The sequence below is a fragment of the Ovis canadensis genome, chromosome 3 (assembly GCF_042477335.2).
Source record: "Ovis canadensis isolate MfBH-ARS-UI-01 breed Bighorn chromosome 3, ARS-UI_OviCan_v2, whole genome shotgun sequence".
NCBI classification, from domain to species: domain Eukaryota; kingdom Metazoa; phylum Chordata; class Mammalia; order Artiodactyla; family Bovidae; genus Ovis; species Ovis canadensis.
The window spans coordinates 178,916,123-178,941,146 of record NC_091247.1 but is presented as its reverse complement, the minus strand read 5'-3'; the positions used below and the strand labels follow the sequence as shown (position 1 = coordinate 178,941,146).

Here is a 25,024-nt window from a genome sequence, read left to right as displayed (position 1 = left end):
TATTTTATTTTGTATCTATGAGAAGATGGATGTTCACTACTTGTATCATTTCCTGATGTATATAAGTCAAGACATTATGCTGTATATCACCAAAAAACAGGAAGAAAAATCAACTATCAGGGAGCTCTACACAATTAATTATAAAAAGACAAGCAAGACATTGGATATTTGGGACCTTTTTTATTTTTATACACATGACAAGATTTTACACCAAGAATAGTCAGTTAAATAGTACAAATTTACATTCATGAGGAATGTTAAAAAAAATTCAACTAAAAAACCCACTTCTTCCTGTGACCACAATCCCAACATTTTACAGTGCAGAGGAGAAGGAGGCTGAGGGCGTAGGGGAGGGGGACACATCCAAAACAAGTCTCTTCCAAAAGAAATAAACTTCACATTCCCTCTCCACACAGGATCCAAATGGCAAGGGTATAATTTACAGTTCATCTTTTTCAGCTGTCGATTTCTGTGAAAACAGAAAAATCAGAATACATTAAAAACTAGCACAACAAACCTTTGCTCACTGAAGGTTCATGTATGGAAAAAATGGAAACAGATCCAGCCTGTTTCCATTATCTGATCTATATAGGCTGGAATCTCAGCTTGCTAATCTGCAAAATAACCTAGAATCTAGTAAGATCAATAGTCCCTGAACAATCAAAAATCTTAAATAGATTAATGTTACTGTAAGGCAGAAGCAAGTGGCAAAGAACATGGAAGCACCGTGGACTAAGGAGTAATCTGCTTAAAAACACCTCAAGAATGGATGGCCTGGGCTTCCCCAGTGGTTCAGGAATAAAGAATCCATTTGCCAATGCAGGAGACACGGGTTTGATTCCTGAGCTGGGAGTATCCCACATGCCACAGAGCAGCTGAGCCGCAACTGTTGAGTCTGTGCTTTGGAGCCCAGAAGCCCTAGCTACTGAGCCCATGTGCTGCAACTACTGAAGCCCCTGCTCTGCAACAAGAGGAGCCACCGTGATGAGGTGAGTAAGCGCCTGCTCTCCACAGCTAGAGACAGTCTGCACAGCAGCAAAACCCCAGCACAGCCAATAAAAAGATTAAATAAAGTTGCAGCTGCCAGTCCCTGCCTCCTCAGGCTCCTTCCCTGTTCAAAAATAGAAAGAATGGATGGCTAAACTAAGGAAGTAAAGGCAGTGGGGAGGATCAAAATACACACTTTAAATAAAAAAGTGATTTGTTCCAGCTTTTTACTTTGGTATTAGATGCCTATTTCCTGACTTTGGCCATAGCTCTGACTTTGAAGAACTACAAATGCAAGGCCCCTCTTGGTTTGCTCTACCTCTGCTGTTTCCTGCTCTTCCTCATCTGTTCCTGCGTCCATCTCTCCCTCTTCGTCCTGCTCTGTGTCTTCTGCGGTGTCCTCTGCTGTTTCCTCGGGTTCTTCTTCGGGTTCTTCTTCAACCTAAGGGCAACATTTATGAGCCCATCAATGCATCCAACACCTTGGCTCTGTGTTCATTTTGTTCATTTAAATGTGTAAGATCATAATTAACTTCACTTCGGTTAATTCTGTTAACTACAAAACTATAGAGGAAACCCTATAATTAGAGTTAACAGTCATGCTAACAAAGGGAGACAGGCAAGAAAAGAAAATAGATGCAAAAGGGGAAATTTCTCATTCATTTTTGGCACAGTGCCTGATACCAGGACTCAAACATTCAGTAAGTTACATCAAACCTTTGCGTCAGGGTCGATGTTTAAGCTGAGGCGAAGCATTCTTTCTATTCTGTCTCCATATGCCTTAGTGTCTGGTAAAAGATACCCTGACCGCAGTGTTGCTGTTTCAAACAAAACTACAGCAAGATCCAAAACAGTTTTGTCATCTTCATCTTCCTGAAATGAAAGGAGTCACACACTTTATTAATACTAAAGGGTCCAAAGAAGTCAAATTAAAAGGAGTAAGGCCGTGATATTGCTCACCTTAACTCTTCGAAGCATGTCTCTAATCAGTGGGTGTCTGGGGTTAATTTCAAATGTTTTCTTCTGGCTGGCATAATAACTGTTACAGAGTAAAAATGAACGTTAATATATCAAATTTGAGGGTCCATACATTTCCCATATTCTAGTATAACATATAATTACAGATAACTTTTTAAAAATCAAGACATGCTTATATATTGTTAAATCACGCTTTCCCTTTTAAAGGGCAATGTACATGGTTAGATCAAATAGTACAATAAAGAACTACTTTATTTCCTAATGAATCCCAAGTGCCTTTTGATGAGTGGATGAACTGATTTAATGTCCCGTTCTTCCCCTCTTAATGTATTCACTATCATAACTGCAGCTGTGTCTCCCCAGAGTTCTGGAACAGAACAGGCTCTGGGTGCTGCTCAAGTAACACCTTCTCCATGATGCCTCAACCAATACGGTTCCAAGAAAAATGGCATCTTTTCACTAAGCTTGGCGGCAATACATTTTGGGTGTACCTTCATCATTGTTAGCATCCTAGCTGTCCTCCATGACTGCCCTCCTTCCTACAGCTGCAGGCTGAGGACAGAAGGAACCCTTCTCCCTATATCTTGGCATACCTATCATACACACAGGACTTACAGAATTATGCCTTGATTTCTCTATCCTGACTAGTCTGAACATTGCAAAAGAGAGTAGTGATGTTTACTGTAGAGCATCAGTAAATAGACACATTAGGTGCTCAAATGTTTATTAGATAGAATTATGACAATGTAAACTACACTTAGGAGAAGAATCCTTAAGCTATGCTTGGGGGAAAAAAGTGACAATAGGTAGGTAGTAAGAAGATAGTCCAGGTTGAAGAGAGAATAAAAGCAAGGAAGAAGTCATTTTCAAAACTATTGTTGTTATGTTCAAATATAAACCTGAAATACATATTTCTTAAAAATAAAGGGTACCAAAGACCTAGTGTACCTCCAGTACTTGGTCCTTGAGTTCAATTGCTGTTTGTGCATCTTCTACCCTGTATTTAGTGGAGAATACTACTTGGGGGTAGAAGGGGTAATTAAAAAGGATTTAACTCATTTAAGAAATGTAACTGTCATTAACTTCATCTTTAACTATTATTTGAAAATGTAAAGGCAGTCCAGATACTAGGCCAAGCAGAAAATCTAATGCTGAAAGACATTATATGTAACAGATAAGAAAATTTCCATCTATATACAAAATACTAAATATAAACCACAAGTGCAAAACCTTTTCTTTAGTAATCTAATCATATTGTCAGCTTCTCTATAATGGAGGGTGGTAGACACTTAAAACCCATTAGTTCTTTGTGTAGAAGCTGTGTTATCTTCTAATGGGAGGCTGGGCGAGAGCTTACATCCTGGCAGGGCCTTCCCTGAGGATGCTTACTTGGTTGAGATGTCCTTGCCTGTCTGGTATGCCTGGGCTTTCATGATCCTTTCCATGTTGCCAGACCACCCATACTGGCTGGCTACCAGAGCACATGGAGATTCTGTCAGGCGCTGAGACACCACAGCCTTCTCGATCTTTGGAGGAGAAAGAGAAAGTTAGTTATCTCTAAATATCAACAGTAAAGGTTGTCAAGTAATTGCATTTCAATTCCTTAAGGACTCATCACTTAAAATCACAAACAAGCAGATCAGAAAAGTACCTCTCATTCAGATTCTTAGGAAAACTATCATTTCATAACTGAATTTCTTAGTCACAAATACTTAAACACAAACTTTCAAAAACATATACAACTTAAGTTTAACCTGTAAAATTTTAAGCTATTGTAAAAACAATATTAAATTATGAAAAACTTTCAGTTACAAAGGAAAAAAAAGTACCTACATACAGAATAATCACATATCCCTGTAATTGTTCAGTTAAATTTTAAGCTTGTCCTCCCAATAATGTAACAGTATTAAGTGTTCTGTATAACTTTTAATGACCACAAAAGTAACCAGTTACAAAGTTTAATTTGCTAACAAAACAATACACAGACGCTAAAATTTTCAGTGTTTCTAATCTCTAGAATACCTTGTCCTTGAGGGCTTTATCTTTCATCCAGTTTAGCAGAGGCTCAAATTCTTTCTCAACTGCTTCACGACTCTCCTTACTTTTCTCACTTTCATCAAACTTCACTCCTTCTTTGGCAACATTCTGGAACCTCTTCCCATCGAATTCGGGAAGAGCCTGAATGCAGTATTCATCCACAGGTTCTGTGAGATAAATCACTTCATAGCCCTTTTTCAGAAGTCGCTCAACAAAGGGAGAAGATTCGGCCTACAAAATTGAAAGAAATAACACAAATTTCCAGTTTGGGCTTAGTATGTTTTCTTCATCCAAGTAGGTACGTTAATAGAGTACCAACAATCCCGTTTTATGGGTGGGGAATTAAGAGATGCAGAGAATACAAATGACTTTTTTCCTGTCAGTGACTGACCAGGTCTCAGAACTCTTTCAGTTTACAAATTTTCCTTTTTTTCTCTCTCAAGAGTTGGCTATAAATCAATCCCTAGCTACATAGCAGACCAGTCGAAGTTTTCTCACCTCTTTCCTGCTGGCCCCAGCCATGAAGTAGATTTTGTCCTGCTTCTCCTTCATTCTTTCCACATACTGGTCTAGACTAGTCATGTCACTTGGATGATGAGAAGATTGGAATCTAAGAAGTTTGGCAAGACGTGTTCGATTTGAGTGATCTTCTATCACACCAAGCTTGATGTTGGTACCAAATTCTTTCCAAAAAGTATCATTGTATTTTTCATCAGCAATCTTTTTGATCATGTCCAGAGTTTTACGGACAAGCTTCTTTCTAATCACCTAAACAAAACGATAGAATAACTCATTAGAGAACTTCACCACAAACTTTAGAGAACCTACACTATATAAGGTAGCAGGGGAGTAGTGGAGAAAGATACAAAGACACTGGTATTTATCAAGGGGGCAGGGGATGGCCAAGTATTCCTGTGTCAGACTGAATGGAAACTTAAGTTGTCAGTGGCAGCAGTTACAAGATTGCTTTCATGTTTATATTCTAACTTTAGACCAGATGGTACATATATATGGGTGCTCACTGGACACTTTTTCAACTTCTATGTCTGAACATTTTTAAGGCACTCACCTTAAGCAGTTTATGTTGCTGAAGAGTCTCACGGGAAACATTCAAGGGGAGATCATCCGAGTCCACCTGCAGACAGCAAAAGTTCAGTGGGCAATACAAACATCAGAGAAAAACAAAATCAACCAACCGACCAAAAAAACCCCACTTTCAGACCCCCACTCTACTCCCCTCTTCCCCGAATAACCTCCAGATACTTACAACACCCTTGACAAAATTCAGGTATTTGGGCATCATATCATGGAAATCGTCTGTGATGAATACTCGGCGCACATACAGCTAAAGTGGAGACCAAAAAAACCAAAGGTCACTTTCTGGAAATCATGCTTCCAAATTTTAAACTCAGTTTGTACTATTTAAAAATTCACCTTAATGTAATCGCTCTTCTTGGATCCATATTCATCAAACAGACCACGTGGGGCAGATGTGGGTACGAATAAAATTGACTTGAAGGTAACTTCTCCTTCAGCAGTAAAGTGGATATATGCCATGGGGTCATCGCTTTCCTAGAAAGTTGGTATCTTGGTCATTCAAAAGGCACAAGGAAAAGGCAGTGCAAAGTCTAAGCAACATAGGGTGTGGAACACGTGCAGTTTAACAGTCAACTAACAAAAAAGTTCCTTTACCAAAAAAGTGAAGGGGAGAGGAAGGCAAAGAGGGAAGAAGAAACAGTTAAGACTGCACTTCGAACTGGCTGGACACGGCTCTTCTGATGTGGCTGTCAATAACGTTTCTCTATTGCCTACCCCTGGGAAGGATGGCTGAGTCTAGGTTCTACACACGTGTGAGGATAGGGCAGGAAAACCACCATCCTGTCTAAATGACAAAATGACATGAGAAATTTCGTGAGTGTACTGTTCAACTAAAAAATTACTCAGCAACAGATTTCTTCCAAGAAACTTGGACTGCAGCAGTGGATCCAAGAGGTATGTAAAGACAGAAAATTCCTGTATTATCCATACTGAGCACCTGAAATGTAGCTAGTCCACACTGAGATGTGTTGGTCAGTGTAAGACATACATCAGACTTTGATAATGTAGCACCAACAAATATCCCACAAAAACCCCAATCAAACAAAAAACCAAAAAGGATCACTTTTTTGTATTGATTACCTGTTGAAATACTATTGGATATACTGGGTTAAAAAATATATATACTGTTAAAAGTTAACTTGGCCTGTTTCAATTTTTTTTTAATGTAACCTCTAAAAGACTTATAATCACACAGTGCTCACATATTTCTAATATAGCTGTTAAGATGAAAGTACCTCTATATATGCTAGGATTTTAGGTTACACGAGAATGAAAAAGGAGGCAGAACCAAGGGAAAGTTTTTAGAGGTAAAGCTTAAAGAGTAGTTGGATGTTATCGTAAGGGAAACAAAGGTTAAGTAACAAATCAGCAGATGGAATAAAGAATAAAGAATAATCAGAGTCCAGTAGCGAGATCTAGACCAGGGGTTGGCAAACTCTGGTTGCCACTCACAAGAAATTTCATCAGGACACAGCCTCATCATATGCTATCTATGGCTGCTTTCAAACTACGGATAGGAGAGTTCTGACATGTCACAGATCCTATAGTTCATGAGCTGAAAATATTTACTAGCTGACTCTTTAATTAAAGGTCTGCTGATTCCTGATCTAGGCTAAAAATATGGATTAGAGAACCCCGAGAAGGAGCTGGAGCCTGAATCTACAACAGTGGTTAACACTGCATGAAGGACACAGTTTTCTCTAGCCATGCTAAGTTCATTAAATTGTTCTATTTGTACAAAATGCTGTTTGAGAAAACATTAACTTGAAACCATCTTAGTCAAAGCTAATTTTAGATTCTAAGAGTTATAAGAAACAATCAGTTAAAAAAAAAAAAGGCAGGGCAACAGATTTAGTCATCATTTCTAGGCATGGCCTCAAAATAAATGTTTGACGTTGTAAACAAGCCTTTAAGATTATGGTAAAAGCCATTCAATAGCATGATTTTATGCCTTATAGGTTCTGTAGCGAAAATCAAGCATCTACTGACGTAGGTGGTTCTTAATCATTTTTGTAGCATAGACCCTTGGTGATCTAGTCTGCTGCTGCTGCTGCTAGGTTGCTTCAGTCGTGTCCGACTCTGTGCGACCCCCGAGACAGCGGCCCATCAGGCTCCCCTATCCCTGGGATTCTCCAGGCAAGAACACTGGAGTAGGCTGCCATTTCCTTCTCCAATGCATGAAAGTGAAAAGTGAAAGTGAAGTCGCTCAGTCTTGTCCGACTCCTAGCAACCCCATGGACTGCAGCCTACCAGGCTCCTCCGTCCATGGGATTTTCCAGGCAAGAGTACTGGAGTGGGGTGCCAGTCTGGAAGCCTATAAATTTCATCTCAGAGTAAAGTTTTTAGTGCATAATATAAAACACACAGGATTAAAAAGGAAACTGGTTGTGCTGAAATAGTTATGAACCTGTTTTTAAACCTATTTTTTATATAGGGATGTTTTCTTATCACATTATTGTAAAATAACATTTACCTTTGAAAATGATTTGTAGAAAGCTTTGTATTCATCCTCCTCTACTTCTTTTGATGGTCTCTGCCATATGGGTTTGATATCATTCATCAGTTCCCAATCCCAGACAGTTTTTTCAACCTGAAGTTACAGTATTTGATTAGTTTCTCCTAACAGGTATACCAATGGTATCAATAGTTATACTTCAATAACTATAGCTTTAGAACATTTCAAAATAATATTAATATAGGGTATCTCTATTATAATATGGTTCCTGCCAAATGGATCAAAATTTTTTTTAAAGGGCTTCTCTGGTGGTCCAGTGGTTAAGAATCTGTCTTGCAATTCAAGGAACACTGGTTTGATCCCGGTCTGGGAAGATCCCACATGCCATGAAGTAACTAAACCTGGGCTCCACAACTGAGACCCATAACAGCCAAATAAATAAATAAATATTTAAAAGTAAAAACAAAACAAAACAAATTTTTTAAGTATCTTTCTAAATATTTAAGACTGATATTTAATACAACAAAGGCAAATGGTTATCATAATAATTGGTAACAATCCAATTAAGATTTTTTTCAGTTATTTTTAACTAGCTAAAATGTTATTTCTTGAATATATGTTTTGAGGTTACAAGGATATACATATTATGTATTTCTATTTCATGATGTACAGAAATCCAACATCTTATATATTTCTCAAAATTCACCATTACTTCTACCTACTCTGCTACCTGAACAGACCAGAGAATCAATTTAATAGTTCATATCTAGGTGACAAAAGAAGATGCAAAAAGATTTCAAGGTTTTAAAATTCAAAACTTTTATCATAAGCCACCAGTCCTGGGCAATATATAGAAGTCAGAGAATTATTCATAAAAATGATTTGCATTTGCACTTAAAATTTTCTAGGGAGAGAAAACACACACAAACAGCTTGGATTTTAAAAGCTGGGCCTGCAGACTCCTTGAAAAAATAAGATCATGAAGAACTGAAGCTTCCATCAGTCTGTGCATACCTGGGTTTCTGTGTTTTTTCTAACATAATCTAAAAAATATTTTCCACCTTTGTTCTCCCCGCTCCCCTGCCTCGGTTTTATCAAGATACAATTGAGATCATTACTATATGAGTTGCAGGTGTACAACATAAAGGTTTACACATATTGTGAAAATGATGACCATAGTAAGCTAACCTCCATCATCTCATATAGATGAGAAGAATAAACAATTTTAAGAAATGGACCAAAAGAAAAAATCTCCTTATAATGAGAACTCTCAGGAATTAAGACTCTTGACAGCTTTTCCATACATCACAGACCAGTGTTGGCTCCATCACACTATCTTACATCCCTAGCGCTCATTTATAACTGGAAGTCTATATCTTTTGGCCACCTTCCTTGAACCCAAACCCCTCTCCTGCAACAAGAAATCTTACCCCTTTTCCTAGGAATCGGGTACCTTATAACCTAAACAATATTTTAAGTAGGAGGATGAACCGGGCTTACTTTTTTAGTTTTTGGTTTCTTTTCGTCTTCTTCTTCTTCTACGGCAGCTTCATCATCAGATTCTTCTTTATCTTCTTTTGCTGCTTCTTCTTCTTCGGCAGGTTCCTCAACCATTTCAGTCTGTTTATGTAGAAAATAGAATGATGGTTAAGCTAATGTTTCATAATTCTTGATTTTATTCTATAGGATATGAAACAAAATTACAGCTCAAAAAAATAGTCTTCAGTAAGAAAATACTGAGTATCCTGCATTAGAAGAACCACATTTAATCTTCATTCTTTCTGTGTTAAATAGTTAAATATGTCCAAGGTAATATAGATATATAAATTTTACTCATATAAATTTACCTTGCTGCTCCATACATAAATAGGAAAGTTTATGAACTGTGAATATTTTTTCACGAGGTTTTTAATTGTATCCAATTCAAGGTAATCAGATGCTTCTTCTTTTAAAACAAGGCTGCAAGGAAAATAAGACATTTAGAGACACGTCATTATTTAAAAGTTCTGATTATAAATTTGTGTAAATATTCATTTGACTATAATAGCCAACTGTGCATAACCCACAAAGTCCCCATTATTCATGTTAAGAACTCTTATCACCAATAAAGGTTTGTGAGCTAAATATACTAAATATGGGTATAGTAAAAGGAAGAATCTTTTTTGCACTCCCTCCCTCATGTGGAAAACATTCTTCATTATAAGCAAAAAATGAAAAGGTTTCCAACCTCCTCAATGTGCTGGATTTTTTTTCATTTGAAGAACAGAAATCTTAAGCTAGCTGAAGGTGGGAAGTTGCTGCAATATTCTGGAGAAAAGTAGAATCATACACATTCTACTAGCTTCCCTAGAAAATCAACTGATTACATACTGTAGACAGTTAACCCCTAATAAAAACACATTCCTTAAGAAAAAGCTAGAGGGCATCTCTGATGGCTCCGCAGTAAAGAACTCACATGCCAACGCAACAGTCATGGTTTTGATCCCTGATCCAGGAAGATCCCACATGCCGTGGAACAACTAAGCCTGTACATCACTACTATTGATCCGGTGCTCCAGAGCCTGGGCGCTGCAACTACTGAGCCCACGTGCCCTAGAGCCCATGTTCTACAACAAGAGAAGCCACAGCAATGAGAAGCCCACGCACCATGACTAGTAGACCCTGTTCACCGCAACTACAGAAAAGCCTGCGCAGCAACAAAGACCCAACATAGTCAAAAATAAATAAATGAATTTATTTTAAAATAATAGCTAGAACATTAATCTGAACTACTGTTTATTTGCACTAGACAAAACAGGAGCCACCCACCTGTTACATGTGATTATTTGTTAATAGTTAAAAGTCAGTTATAGTCAGTTATAGTCATAACAGTTAAAGTCAGTTCTTTAGTTAAATCGCCACATTCCAAGTCAACAGTCACATGTGGCAAGTAGCTGCCATACTGGACAGAGTAGTGAACGACCATGTCTACCACAGACAGTTCTATCAGGAACAGCACTGACTGAGATTATAATTTATAGTACCGAAAACTGCAGCACTGCTTCCTCTTCTTCCTTACCACCCTTTCTGCAAACATCTCCTCCACCCACCAAAAATAACAGCCACATCATACTCTCAAACAAGTGGGTAGCCCATATCTTGATATTTGTGCTCCCAATAAAAATAGAGAATAATTAAAAAAAAAAAAAAGGAGAATCCATGGTCCCCTCCTTGCCTCAAAAAGCGTATAGGAGTTTCCAGCAAGTACACAGTACGTGATGACACAGCCTAGTGAGGGGACTAAACCTCGGGTCTTGGAGTATACATACCTAGTGAGCCTAGGTTGGCACCAAGTTGTATCAGTTTTAGATGCGAATTGAAGCTGATGATTAGACATCTTAGTCAGGTATTCAAAAGGTAATTAGACATATAAGCCTAGAACCCAGTAGCAAGATCTAGACCAGGGGCTGGCAAACTCTGGTTGCCACTCACAAGAAATTTCATCAGGACACAACCTCATCATATACTCTCTATGACTGCTTTCAAACTATAGATAGGAGAGTTCTGACATGTTCATGAGCTGAAAATATTTACTAGCTGACCCTTTCATTAAAAGTCTGCTGACTCCTGATCTTGGCTAAAAATATAGATTAGAGAAGCCCGAGAAGGAGCCAGAGTCTGAATCCACAACAGTGGTTAAGACTGCATGATGGACACAGGACATAGAGGGCTAAAACTGAACTTCTGAAGAAAAGAGACCATCAACATGTAAGAAACAGGCAAAGGAAATTTAAAAAAAAATGATGCTGGGTACTGAGTGGATTGTCTTAAGGAGTGAGCAGTAAAATGCAAATTCTGTAGAAAACACAAAAGAAAAACTCCAAAAAAAAAAAAACCAAGAGAGAGAAAGAGAAGCTATTGCTGGGGATCACAGCAACTAAAATAAGCATGAATCCATTGGATTTAGCAACAAGGAATATTGGTAATTTATTCCCATGGAAAAGTGGTGGATAAAGTCAAAATACCATGGGCTGAGGGGGGAATAGAAGGTGAAGTAGCAGCAAAGGCAAGTATGCTTTTTCGAAACACCCAACAGCAGGAAAGAAAATGGGAGAGCACGTGCCTGACAGCAGCACGGTGCATCACCTGCCTGCCCCCTCCTTCTCCTAGAGAGACTTCAATACATTTACACTTTGATGGCAAAGAGGAAGGTGTTCAGCAAAGGCTGACTTTAAAAGATGCACTAGTAATTAATTCTCTCATCTCTGAGGAGATGGTGTGAGAGACAACAGATGAGAAGCAGTGACTAGCTTAAGGGAGAAATGTAGAATACGCCCTTCATGATAGGAGGAGGGGCAGAAGCCATTTTATGTTAGCATTTACAAGATGCTGATTTCATGATCTCATTTATGCTTCACTAAATCTCCCCTAAGTGGTGGCTCATTAAGGGTAAGAACAGGAGTAGGGAGGAAACAATTGTCTGACAGCCTCTACTTTACTGGTCCAATATTAAGATGAAGTAACATGTAGGTAGGGCAAGATCTTGACCTTGCTACTTCTTTGCCTTTGCTCTTTTCCCTTTGGCCATTCTAGACCTTCAGTTTCTCAAATGTGCCTCTGAAACCGTCCAATGTGCAGTGCTTGCTGCCTAGAACGTCTGACCCTAACTCAAAACCATTTCAGAAAGACCTTCTGATAAGGGGGTTGTCCCTTAGCTTCCTTTCTGGCATTTGCCATTCTGAAATTATTTCATGTGTTTTCTTAGTTGAATGAGCCATGTGAAAGGAGGAACAGCCACTGTCTTACTTTCCACTGTAGCCCTAAACTCTAGCAGTTTAGACTGCTAATAGCAAGTTAATAGCAAGTATCCACTGAGTGAATTGGTGGGGTAGGCCTTGAAGAAAAAAGGCAATTTTGCTCAAGGAAAGGAGAACTTGTTGTAAAGTTTCATTTACTGACCAACCATCCATACTATTCATGAAAACTGTCCTGATGACTCTTATCCATTCATACAAATATCTGCCAGTCACACGTTAGCCACGGGGAATGGAGTATCAACAAAATGTTTGCTCGTGTGGAACTTATATCTATACATCTCACCTGTCTCTTAGCAACACAAGACATGAACACCTCTTGGGACATCATTTTCTATTTTTCTAGTTAAGAGATGTGATTTACCTGTATTCTCCTACCACCTAACAGAGAGGGCACTTGGGTATAACCATCAGTGATGCCTCCTTAAGAGATCAGGATATGTGAATGTTAATAACAAAGGGAGGGAAAAGTAAGTTTAGAATGAAAAATTAGTAAAAATACTAAAATGCAGTTGTCTAGTTTTTATTAAAGGAAAATTTGTGACAGTGAAGGCAAAAAATGTCTTCTGGGATGAAGAAAACATTGAAATGATAAGATATATGTTTGTTTCCGACCTGCATATTTAAAAATCAGTTATATTGAGACAATTTTAAATTGAATTAAGAAAAAAAGGAAAAAGCAGGGCTGTGGGCACATTTTCACTTGGCAGAACTGGGTAAGTCAACTGACTTCTAAATTGGAATTTCTTTATCTCTACAATGAGAAAAAAAAAACAAAAGCAAGAAAGCTGTCCTGTCTCCTGTCTGCTTCACACTTCACAGTGCTGTAAGCACCGGGAGATACTGCGCCTAAGATCTGCCTTGTTTACACCAACAATAGTTACTGGCTTGGGATTTCCCTGGAGGCTCAGTGATTAAGACTCCAAGCTTCTACTGCAGGGGATACGGGTTTGAACCCTGGTTGGGGGCAGGAGGAAAAGGGGACGACAGAGGATGAGATGGCTGGATGGCATCACGGACTCAATGGATGTCAGTCTGAGTGAACTCCGGGAGTTGGTGATGGACAGGGAGGCCTGGAGTGCTGCGATTCATGGGGTCGCAGAGGGTCGGACACAACTGAGCGACTGAACTGAACCGGGGAACTCAGATCAGATCCCACATGCCTTGGGGCAACTAAGTAACTACAGAGCCCATGCACTGCAACAAGAGAAGCCCATGCATGGCAACCACTGAGCCCATGTGCTTGAGAGCCTGTGCTCCACAATAAGAGAAGCCCTTGTAACTCAACGCAGTGCCCCTGGCCCCACAAAGGTGGTGACTTAAATTCCACTTCAAATTTGACGACTTGTAACTCTCCTCAGTCATGTCTAACCCTTTGCAACCTCATGGACTTCAGCCTGCCTGGCTCCTCGGTCCATGGGATTCTCCAGGCAAGAATACTGGAATGGGTAGCTATTCCCTCTCCAGAGGATCTTCCCAACCCAGGGATTGAACAAGGGTCTCGGCATTGCAGGCAGATTCTTTACCATCTGAGCCACCAGGCAAGTTCTAACTATCCTCCAGTGAGATATTTTCTTCCAGAGAATTTTCATTACTCTCTTTCAAGTCCTTTATCTGTACCTGTTCTCTCTAAACCGCCCCCAACCCTAGTTACAATCTTGAATCATTTTCAACAGTTACCCAGGTTACTGAGAGTCTCTTCTCAACTGGCCCTGCCATCCTCCACACCACCTTCAGAAAACTTTAAAAACTTCATTACAATTTCAATGAGTAACTGCCACTGCCTGAAATGCATCCCTTGAATCTTGTCAACACATTGTATTGCCATGCCCTTATCCACAATGCTCCTCAGACTGCCACCACTTTTCTGAGTCCTGCTTCCCTGGAAAACAGATAAGCCCCCTGGCTGAGTCCTCTGATGCGCCTTCAGCCGGAAGAGCTAACCCTTCCTACTTAATGCCCTCCATTGACAGCAGCCACCATAACTCTGGGTCTGCTCCTTACCAAGGTCTCAAAATACTTAACGTGATGAGAACTGGTCTCACATTCCTCATTTTTACAGGCAAAGAAATTAAGGCTCAGGATAGGCCATTGGCTCAGAGAGCTAGAATGGGAAAGTCCAGAGCCTGGCTATGGCCAATTAATTCTCATTAGGAGTGAGTAATACTCACGTAATGGTTGTTCCCCGTCCGAGAGTGTTTCCTCTGGGGTCAGCGATTACAGAAAATTCATTGGAGTCGGACTCCCAGATGTGTTGAGAGTCATTGTTGTGTTTCGATGTGACAATAACTTTATCTGCCACAAGGAAGGCAGAATAGAAACCAACACCAAACTGACCGATCAGTTCTGACGTTGATTGGCCATCTTCTTGTGCCTCAGTCATTTTGTTTAAAAACTCACTTGTCCCAGACTTGGCTATGGTGCCAAGGTTTTTCACTAACTCCTCCCGGGTCATTCCTACACCAGTGTCTGTGACGTGGAGCAGGTTCTTCTCCTTATCACACTAAAACCAAGAACAAGACAATTACACTTGCTTAATACTCACAATATGGAAAGGAAATACTCAGCTATATGCTGAGAAGCTATCAGCTCTGAAGCACATCAATTCCAATACAGAAAAAAACCTGAACTCCTTCCCTCCTTCAGAAGTGTTTTATGGTCTTTTCAAAAAGCATACACCTTAAGTACAAACATCTTTATTTACAGAGAAGAATTTTAAGTTTAGTGTATTTGATAAAGCATCGATCAATGTAAGAGGGCAAGGACCAGTCTAAATGTCAATGGGCAGAGATAGACCTAAACAGAACAACTTACTTAAGGGGAAAAAAAAAAAAAATCAAGAAAAATAAAATTTTATGTTTTCTCTATTTCACTGATAGAAGATAAAAGGATCTGAAACGTAAATGATTTCTGTCTTTTCTGTCTTTGTAATCTGTGGGAATCAATGTTCTTCACTAAATATTCCCAGCTCTCTGCCTTCCAGAAATATTACCAGAATGTATTTCCCTCACTGATAGTTGGTTAAGGCCATGTGACAAGTTCTGGCTAATGAGTTACAAGTGGGAATCAAAAGCATGGCTTTCAGGCTGGAGCCTTTAACTGGTGTGAGACCCACCAAGCTTTCTTTGCACCATGACAACCAGCTACACTCCAGATGGCAGCTGCTCCATCAGCTTGTGTCCTAGGGTGAGGATGATGCAAAGCAGAGGCCCCAAGGCAGCCTGTGATTAATGATTTAAGCCAGGGGTTGGCAAATTTTTTCTGGAAAAGAACCAGAGATTATCTTAGGCTTTGCAGGCCGTACGGTCTCTGTCAAAAGCAGTCACAGATATTTCACAAATGGGCATGGCTACGTTCCAATAAAACTTTATCTATAAAAACAGGCAGCAGGTTGGATTTGGCCCACAGGCCATATTTGACTGACCCCTGATTTAAGTCCCTGACAGTCTGGTAGTTAACTGTTACTGCCCCTAACCTAGTCTACCTTGACTGACAATGGATTCCCTATCTCTAAGAGTTCTTTCTACTTTAAAATTGTTCTAAGCTTACCTTAATTTTAACTGTCAACTCCTCATTTCCAGCAAGAGCATTTTCATCAGTCAGTGATATTAGTCTTATCTTATCTAAAGCATCAGAAGCATTTGAAATCAGTTCTCGCAGGAAAATCTAAATGGAAGCCAGATTAATACACACTTCGATTAGCCTCAAAATACATGACATCAAACTTAACGTCAAATTCATTTCTCCTCTGTACTCTGAAAAAACTCTCTTTAAGGACTAGACTTATTATGGTACAAGGGTGGCTTTACTCTCTTGGTAAAAGGAGATACAGTTCTTTACACAAAGAACTGGAACAACTATATGGAACACTTGAACTGGTTAGAGTAGTTACTACTCTATTTCCCTTCTTAGTGACCTTATTAATGTATTCAATACTTGAGGCTCAGTTTGTATGAATGTCCTTAAGACTCACAACTATTCAGCAGGCCATGAACACAACTGGAGGGGAAAGGCAGAAAGAAGGAAAAATGTCTCTCCCCCTTCCCACAAATACAAATAGGTATCTAGTAGCCATTCGTGCACATGCTGGGTCTTTAAACTTTGAGAACTATTTGTTTGGAATTACTATTATGTAAGAATATTAACTATTGGCTTTCCTGGTAGTTCAGTGGTAAAGAAATCTGCCTCTAAGGCAGCAGTTACAGGTTTGATTCCTGGGTCAGGAAGATTCCCTGGAGAAGGAAATGGCAACCCACTCGAGCATTTTTGCCTGGGAAATCCCATGGACAGAGGAGCCTGGTAGGTCACAAAGAGTCACACATGGCTTAGGGACTACACAACTAAACAGCAACAAAGCACATTAACTGTGAAAGTCATCAAGTTAGCTCCCATACAGAAACAAAATAACATCATAACCACGGGCTGCTTACCTCTTTGTTTTTATACAATGAATTGATGATGAGTTTCATCATTCTGTTAACTTCAGCTTGGAAGGCAAACTTTTCTGATTTCTCTCTGAGTTCTCTTATCTGGGATGCATTTAATCCATCCAACTGAATAGCTTCTTCCTCTCTGAGGAAAAAAATTTGATCAACTAATACTGCATTACTTAGTTCTTTCCAAAAATACAGCATCTGTGATGAAAGCACAATGGTCTTAAGGATTGAAAAGGTAAAAAGGAAACCTTTATATTACCAGTCTACCATCTCACTATTATTTTTCCACAATGATAGATTACTTTTAATACCAAGCTGGAAATACTCTATGCTTAAAACTGTCAGAAAAGTGAACCCAACTTTTCCTCTGCTATAAAGCAAAGTCACACACATTTCTATTCCCCTCACATGGGACACATGCCGGGGAGACTCTGGCTTCTAAGGGTCTACAAAGTTTTAAGCCCTAAAAGGCTGAATGAAAACGTTGCTCAACAGACATAAATTTTTTAAATTACAAAGTGTACACACTTACTGAGTATACAACCAAAGTCTTTTTTAAGATCTTAGCAAGGCTATCCTGCTAGTATTCTGAAATAGTTATCAAAATAGTTTTCAAGGGGATTAATTCATCTTATTCTGACCAGTCATTCTTAGGGGCAAAGTCAGGAGATACTATGTATGCACATAGCTGCTACCCCTAAGGTCTTTATTTTTCACCTATTTAAATTCAGAGTACTTCTGGGCCTTTGGAGAAGAGATACAAAGAAGCTACTTCCTTCCAGGTTCCCAAGGGGTTATATGTATAGCTTCAGAAGAACACAAACCTCTGTACTACTTCATCATCTGTCCTTGAGCCTTCTCTACTTTTACCCAGATCTTCTTCCACTGTCCCATCCACATCCACTTCATCATCAGCCCGCACTGACCCTGAAGGAAGATTTAACATCAGAAAACTTTCACACATCGTTGCTTCATGTACTTCTCATGAAGTGGCAAGATGGAACAGGGCCAGGATAGGGGTTGCAAAATTCACTTGGTAAATATTGGAGCCGGCGATGGAAGAATGGATCCACTGGTTTAAATAACCGATGTAAACCCAAGTCGGCATATTTCTTATTTCAGTTCAGACACTGAGGTACCTCAGGAGATGGAAGCGTCCATCACCTCTAAAAGGGTAGCCCCGGGATCCTTTATAAATACTGTTTAGCCGACTTGATACCAGGTCTTTTCTACATTCACACGTGTTGCGCGCAGGCCGAGACAAGGCCTCCAAATTGACCATGCCAAAACTTAGGCCTTCAATATCACAGGTCAGAAAGCAAAATGGGTTTGTGGAACTTCTAGCGAGAACTGAAATTGGCCCCAGGGGCCTGAGAAAGGGAACAGATGATAAGAGATTTTAGGACCTTAAGGAGCTAGAGTAAAAGTGAATCAAATCGCTGACACTGCCGGTCTGCTGCCCCAGGGCCCCACGCTCCAAGCCCAGCAGCTAAGAAAGGAAACGCGTTGGCGAGGAGACTAGGGGCGGGGGGGTGCCCTCAAACTCTGATGATCAAAGGTTGCGCCGTGTGACAAAAGTCCTCCGGGAAAGGCACAAGCGATGCTCTTGAGGGGCGCGAGCCCGAGGGAGGCCCCACCCCGAGGAAGCTGAGACTGCTAGGAGCGGATACCAGATCTTAAGGGATTTAAACGAATCCGGGCCCCTTTTATGCTTCCAGAAGGTGACAGAAAAGGAAATCCGCCAAACCTCTTTCGAGGAAGAGCGATGGACACCCCATCTGCTCAAACCCTAACCCTGTTATCCCCTCCTCCCAGGCTCAACGCCCCCAGAACCTTCGAGAAGAGGCCGCGCTTGAGGAGGGGGGGGGGGCGTCCCGGGGTGCCCGCTCCTCCAGGATCACTCACCGAAGGTCAGCAGGACGCAGCAGAGGCCCAGCACCCACAGGACCCTCATGGCACACGGCCGGTGAGTCTCAAGTCCCCTTTGAGCTCAGGAGCCGCCTCCGCCCCCCTCCTACGCCCGAGTTCCGAGGCTTACACCTCAAGCCGCGCGATCCGCCCACTACCCCCCGAGCAGGTCCGGCCGCTTTTCACCCCCACTTCTCGCGGGCGGGGGACGGGAAACACGAATCCACCAATCGTGCCGCACCACGCACCCGTTGTACCCAATGGGGACTCGTTGGGGGGACCGCAGTTCACCAATCGGAGCTGTCCAGGTGCGGTGCCCGATGCCCGAAGCGTGGCTCCTCCCGATTGGCCAGTCCTGGCCCCTTTTCCCCAATCAAATGGTTCCGCGGGCCCCTCTCACTCGGGACCGCCCCTTTGCTTGGGTTGTTCTGGCCTCTAAGGGAAACCGTCCAGTGAACGTCAGCGCAGAACTTATACCCACTTGCGGAGAGGTCGCGCGGAACCACTTCCGGATCCTAGAGAGCGTTTATTCCGTGACCAGGGGAAGCGGTAGCCATGGCAACGAGTTCTCCACCTTTTCCGTGTCCACGCGTGGGGTCACGTTAGGAATGATTCCAGAGCGACTTTTCACAGTCAGCTTTCTATTTGGCAGTGCTTCTCGGTAAAGAGACACACGTGAGAGTTTGGAAATACCCCGAAGCACTTTTCCATGCGAGTGATGAGGAACTACAGTTCCCAGCATGCAACGTACTAGAGAGGAAACTCCGTAGCGCCTGCTGGGAATCGTAGTCTTTGATCAGCTGCGTAGTTTGGCTCTTCCTTCTGCATTTCTCCTCCCGTGTCTTTGCAGGAACACTGCGCCGCGTGTTTTGGAAGTTACCCCTTGTTCCCATTGCCGTAGAGGTCTGTACGTATTCCAGACTCTCCAGTGTACATCCTTTAGAAGCGGGCCTAGAAAGCCCCCAAGGCCTTGGCCGAGACCCCTCCGTGTTCTGGGGGGCGGCCTCTCTGAGTCTGGCCCCAGCCTCGTGCTTGTTCGCAAGCCTTTTCCGAATCTGCCTTCCTCTGCGTCACTTGGGCAGCCGGAATCCCTATTGCGTCTGCTCCTTTCACGGCCGGAATCCCAGGCCTCCAGATTCGATTTCCAGAAGAGAGTAGCGGGGCTCCCTCCACCTTCCCTTGAGGGAAATTGCGAGCAACTTTAGTGCCCCGACTCCCTCATGAAGTTCAAAGGCGGTGACCCGGTGGTCCCAGAGTCCCTGCTGTAAGTCAGGTGGCGAGCATGGTAGTAAAGTCCAGTCTAGCACAAAAAAGAAGAAACACTTTCAGTTTGACGTGCAGGAGGATACACCTGCAGATCTTTGAAAGCAAAACCTGTGGGGCTGCAAATGAGAGAGGGAGTACAGCTTTGTAACTTCATAGAAGTACGGAAAGACCAGGTGTCTCGTGTGAGGGAAGTCCCTCACCCTAAGCTTGCGCCTTGGAAAATATTTTCTCTGTCCCTTTAACCTAGTCTTTACATAACCCCCACCCTGACTCATACCCCAGTTTCTGACAAAAACACTGCCTTCCTTACTGCTTCCTACAGGGTAATTGAACTTCAGATTTGTTTTCAGATAATCATGCTAATTCCTGAAGGCAAGTTTTCAATGACAGGCTGTCATATTTATTTATAACTTCCCCTATTTAGGTTTGCCAGTCTTAAATCTGTGGTCAGCACTTACCCATTGTGGTGATGCTTCATTTACATCTGCCTAAATTACCTGTCTTTGTTGTTAGTAAGAAAAGTTTAGCTTACAAAGCTTTTGTCATGCTTCTGTGCTTTCATCTTTTTTTTTTTAAGGGTATACTAGGGTATGAAGTACATTCAGAAATCTCAATATTTGCGTTTTTGTGTGTTTCAACTCTTATTTTTTGTTTTTAGAAAAAGCTGAGTGCCTTGACTTTTCTGCCTTTCATAACATTGCTTCACCTTTTTCTCTAGTTCTGAACAAGTAAGCAATCAGTTCTGAAATTGCAAACTCCATCTTAACTGGTCAGTGGTGGGTCACTTGTGCTGCACCTGGAGGAAACTGAGAGTGAGATGGGCCCTCCAAAATAGATCCATTGCTTGTGGGCACATGTTTTTGCAAACAATGAATGCACAAGACAGAACACAAGACAGACTGGCGGAAAAAGATGGTTGGTTGTTGTCAGGCTCAACTCTGTCCCTTTAAGACATGATTCATGGCTGTGCACCCTGTCCAAGGGATGGGCAGCTTACCCTGTTTCCAGCCTCTCTGTTTCTCCCATGTGGTCTCCACCTCTCCTGCCACTTGACCCATGATTGATCCTCAGGTCTTATCTTGGACTAGCTTCTCCAGAACTTACACTTCAGATTGTTATTAAGCTCCTGACCTTTGGATCTGAGTCCTTTCCTTCCTAATTTTAGTTTTTCCCTTTTGACAGTGTCCACGAATACTACTGGAAAGACTACCATTGTTGTTTGTGTTATTGTTACTGTTGCTGTTGTTAAGCTTTTTCTTGAGCACAGTTAACTTCACTAGATAGCACATTCCTTTGTGGTTGAACTTGGGAGAGAAAAACCAGACAGGCACAGGGGTGCCATTAGGAACAATGGATAGCTCACCTGGTTGACAGGGGTCGTCTAGTGCTGAGTCAGGGAGAATGCAGACTGGGGAGATGAAGACACGATAGCAGGTGGCATCTGAGAGCACTGACGTGAGGAGCTGAGCTCCAGGGTGAATTTCTCGGTTCATTTTTTGGTTCACTCTTTCATTTATTAATTCAGCAATGTTGGAGACCTGGTATGTCCCTAGGATTATGCAAAGTGCTGGCAGTATAAGGGAGAGCAATATAGATATGGTCTCTGTGCAGAACTTGAAGAAATATTCACATCGTCAGTGCATGCATTTTATTTAAACTGAAGCAAAGATATAAGAGAATGCAAAAGAATGTGAGGGAATTTTGAGGGGTGTTGATGGAAATGCTCTTGATCTTTATTTTCGTTGTGGTTGGAACTCATCAAACTGTAAACTTTGAAAAGAGTGAATTTCGTCATATGTAAATTATACCTCAATCCAAAAAACCCTAATTGCAACTATTAATTTAAAGAACAACAACAAAAAAATCTAAAACAAAGAACACTAAAACCCATTTCAGTAGGAAGCAGGAACCAGACAGAGATGCCCCCAGTTGTCAGTATTGTCCCACACGGTGTAAAAGTGTCTGAGACAAAAAAATGAAGTGGGCTTCCTGCGTAGCTCAGTCGGTAAAATGTCTGCCTGCAATGTGGGAGACCTGGGTTCAATTTCTGGGTCAGGATGGCAACCCACTCCAGGAATCTTTCTTGCCTGGAGAATCCCATAGACAGAGGAGCCTAGAGGGCTGCAATTCATAGTTAGCATTAATTTCAGAACAGTTGTGGGCTTTCACTTTAAAATTCCTTCCCACTGGTGAAATAATTGCCTATCTGAAAATTCAAGAGGCCCTAGCTAGGGGGAAAATAAGCATCAATAGACTTAACCCTAATCTTGCAGAAAACACAGAAATGGAAATTCTAACACCTTCATTCATATTAGAGACCAAAACCGTAAAATACTTTGGAATAAACTTGAAAGACATATCTTCAACATGAAGAAAACTGTAACATCTTATTTAAAAATATAAAATGAATGGAGAAGTTGAATCTGGTGCCATACCCTATAGGGTATTATTGCTGTGTAACAAATTACCCCAAAACTGTAGTTTAAAGAAATAAACATGTATTATCTTGCACAGTATCTATTGTGGGGAATGTAGGAGTGCTTAGCTTGGTAGTCCTGATTCTGGGTCTCATGAAACTGCAATCAAGATGTCAGCATCTGCTGCTGACATCAAAGGCTTGGCTGGGGCTGGAGAACCTGCTCCGTGATGACTCACTCACATATTTACCGGAGTTTTCAGTTCCTCACTGCTTGGCCCTCTCCCTTGGGCTGCTTGAGTGTGCTCACAGTATGGTAGCTGGCTTTCCCCAGAGTGAGTGATCCACATCAGAAACAAGGTAGGAGCTGTAATAACTCATAACTAACCTCAGAAATCACACACTGTCATTTCTACAATTAACTCTACTTAGTGAAAGAGGCGATTATGTAAAGAGGTGAATACCAGGAGTCACTGGGGCCATGTTAGAAGCTGGCTGTTACCATACCCTAGCTGCAAGAGAAGCTGAGAAAGGTTCTGGCTGGCATCTTCAGCTTCTTTTGTGAGTAATGGGCTCATGAAAGGGGGAGGGGGGTGGCAAGAGCCAGAAGTGGGGATTTCCCCCCAAGTAGGAAGAGGATTCAGATGCTGCACAATGAAAAAGGATGATATGTATCCACTACATGTTTGAATAGACAAACAGAACAATGTAGGTAAAGAGAGAATCCAGAGATAGATTGTTTCAATTTAATACATGATAAAATAGATGTTTCAGTTTAGAGGAGAAAGGATGGTTTGTTTTATAAATGATGCTGACCTTGACTGGTTATCCATGTAAAGAAAAATAAAGTTGACTCCTGTCTTATACCATATGAAAAAGAAATCCAGCTTAGGAGAAAATAAGAAAGGCTGTGAGTACATAGTAGGAATGGGGGAGACCTCCTTAACTAAGATTGAGCATCCATTTTTAAAGGGGTCACAAAGAGTCTGCCACGACTCAGTGAGAAGAATTAAATTGAAATTAAATCCTTATAGACAAATAGAATAAATACTTAAAATTGAAATGCTTGATAAAAATAAATGAGTTGTGTTTAAAGGATTTTGATGCTGATAAATTACACTCTAGGAAAGCTGTACCAGTTTACATTCCCACCAAATTATGTTTTAAGAATAAAAAGCTTTAAAAAAAGAAAAAGTGCAGCTTGGGGCTGTCAAACTAAAATTACTAAAGTTAGATGCTGTGATCATGAAGGGTGGGGGTGGGGCATGTTATTTATATATAGAAATTTCTAAGCCTAAGCATATTAAGAGAAATTTCTGGAAAAAATAAAAAGCAGAGGAAATTTTCACCAGTTTGTAAATAGTCTCTTGCAGTGATAAATAGATTGATACTACTTTGAGGCTACTTTATCACAAAATTTGAAGTCAAACATTTGCTGTAGAGGTAATGTTAACACTGACAACAGCAGTAGGAATAGCAAACATTGACTGAGGACTTTATATATACCTTGCGGATTCTAAAATGTAAACTAAACGATGATTTGCTTAAGAAATCTGTTGGGAAGGCTGTTTCTTCCTTCCTTCCTTCCTTCCTCCATTCCCTCTCTCCCTCCCTCTTTGTCTCTTCATTTCTTTTTGGAAATAAGAACAGGGAATTTATTGAAGAGATGGTGAAGCAGTTCATAGAGTGGAAGGAAAAGCTAGACACCAGGCCTCAGGATCAACAGGACACCCAGGGCAGTAATGTTCATCTAGGGCACTGGAATAGGAGTCCTCAGCGCTTACGAGGGAATGTGCTTTCTTAATAAGTTCATCTTTGTTATGTTAAAAGAAAACAAATTAAAAAAAATGTTTTATTAGGTGACTAGTATGCAGAGTCTCATTTAATCCTGCTATATTGGATGTGGTCATTGTTTTCAGACTCACAGCTGCAAGAGCTACCGTCAGAGTGAGATCTTGGGGGAGTTTATGTCACTCCAGAGCCCACACTCAACCTCTGTATCCCCAGCAATGTGGAAGGCGCCACTCTAATGCCACTTGCTGCTATCAAATAGGCCAGGGACAGATATTAAGTAGCTTTGGTTCTCTGGCGCAGTTGTTGGGCTCTTTCAGTTCTGTTTTAGTCTTTCTGATTATGGCAAGAGAAAGTCAGTTTGGTCCAAGTTTGTCTTAAATAGCTCTCTAATAAGCACATATTAGTCTACCTTTTCCATAAAAAGAGGAATGTATCTAATAGAATTTATTCAATGCTGTTTGCTATTAAAATTTTTTTAAATTTTTTAATTTTGTATTGGGGTATAACCAATTAACAATAATGTGATAGTTTCAAATGGACAGCGAAGGGACTCAGTCATGCATATACATATGTCCATTCTCCCCCAAACTCCCCACCCACACAGGCTGCCAGGTAAGATTGAGCAGAGTTCCCTGTGCTATACAGTAGATCTTTATTGGTTATGCATTTAAAATATAGCAGCACTGTTTGGTTTTTAAGGCATTATTTTTATGGCTACTATCTGTGACGTGTGATAAGGGTTTTGCACTTTATAGTAATCATGAAAAGTTTGTAGTTAATTTCTTTTTGCTTACATTGTTTTAAAGTAAAATTAAAAAATCATATCCTACTTTTATCTTTCTGCTCCAAGATAACT

General features: G+C 40.8%; 2 protein-coding genes and 1 long non-coding RNA gene across 3 annotated transcripts in view; 2 read left to right on the top strand and 1 right to left on the bottom strand.

Moving 5' to 3' along the window:
- Positions 1-165: 165 nt before the first annotated feature.
- HSP90B1 (heat shock protein 90 beta family member 1) lies at positions 166-20,481 on the bottom strand. The gene is made up of 19 exons (XM_069585209.1): positions 20,417-20,481; positions 18,690-19,992; positions 17,609-17,711; positions 16,779-16,920; positions 15,898-16,014; positions 14,520-14,851; positions 9,403-9,514; positions 9,056-9,175; positions 7,574-7,690; positions 5,437-5,574; positions 5,270-5,347; positions 5,072-5,137; positions 4,501-4,770; positions 3,988-4,233; positions 3,355-3,491; positions 1,948-2,026; positions 1,705-1,860; positions 1,307-1,429; positions 166-469 (listed from the first exon to the last, which is right to left on the bottom strand). The coding sequence occupies exons 2-19, from the start codon at positions 18,736-18,738 to the stop codon at positions 440-442; spliced, it is 2,415 nt and encodes an 804-aa protein (XP_069441310.1). The 5' UTR covers positions 18,739-19,992; positions 20,417-20,481; the 3' UTR covers positions 166-439.
- LOC138437620 (uncharacterized) lies at positions 271-6,238 on the top strand. The gene is made up of 2 exons (XR_011256041.1): positions 271-989; positions 4,446-6,238. It is a non-coding gene; the product is annotated as an uncharacterized lncRNA (long non-coding RNA).
- A 2,182-nt stretch (positions 20,482-22,663) lies between the features above and the next one.
- The window catches only part of LOC138437605 (putative tetratricopeptide repeat protein 41), a 77,957-nt gene continuing 75,596 nt past the window's right edge, over positions 22,664-25,024 (top strand). The window contains 1 exon segment of the mRNA XM_069585203.1: positions 22,664-22,734. The gene's annotated coding sequence lies outside the window, so the exon portion shown is untranslated.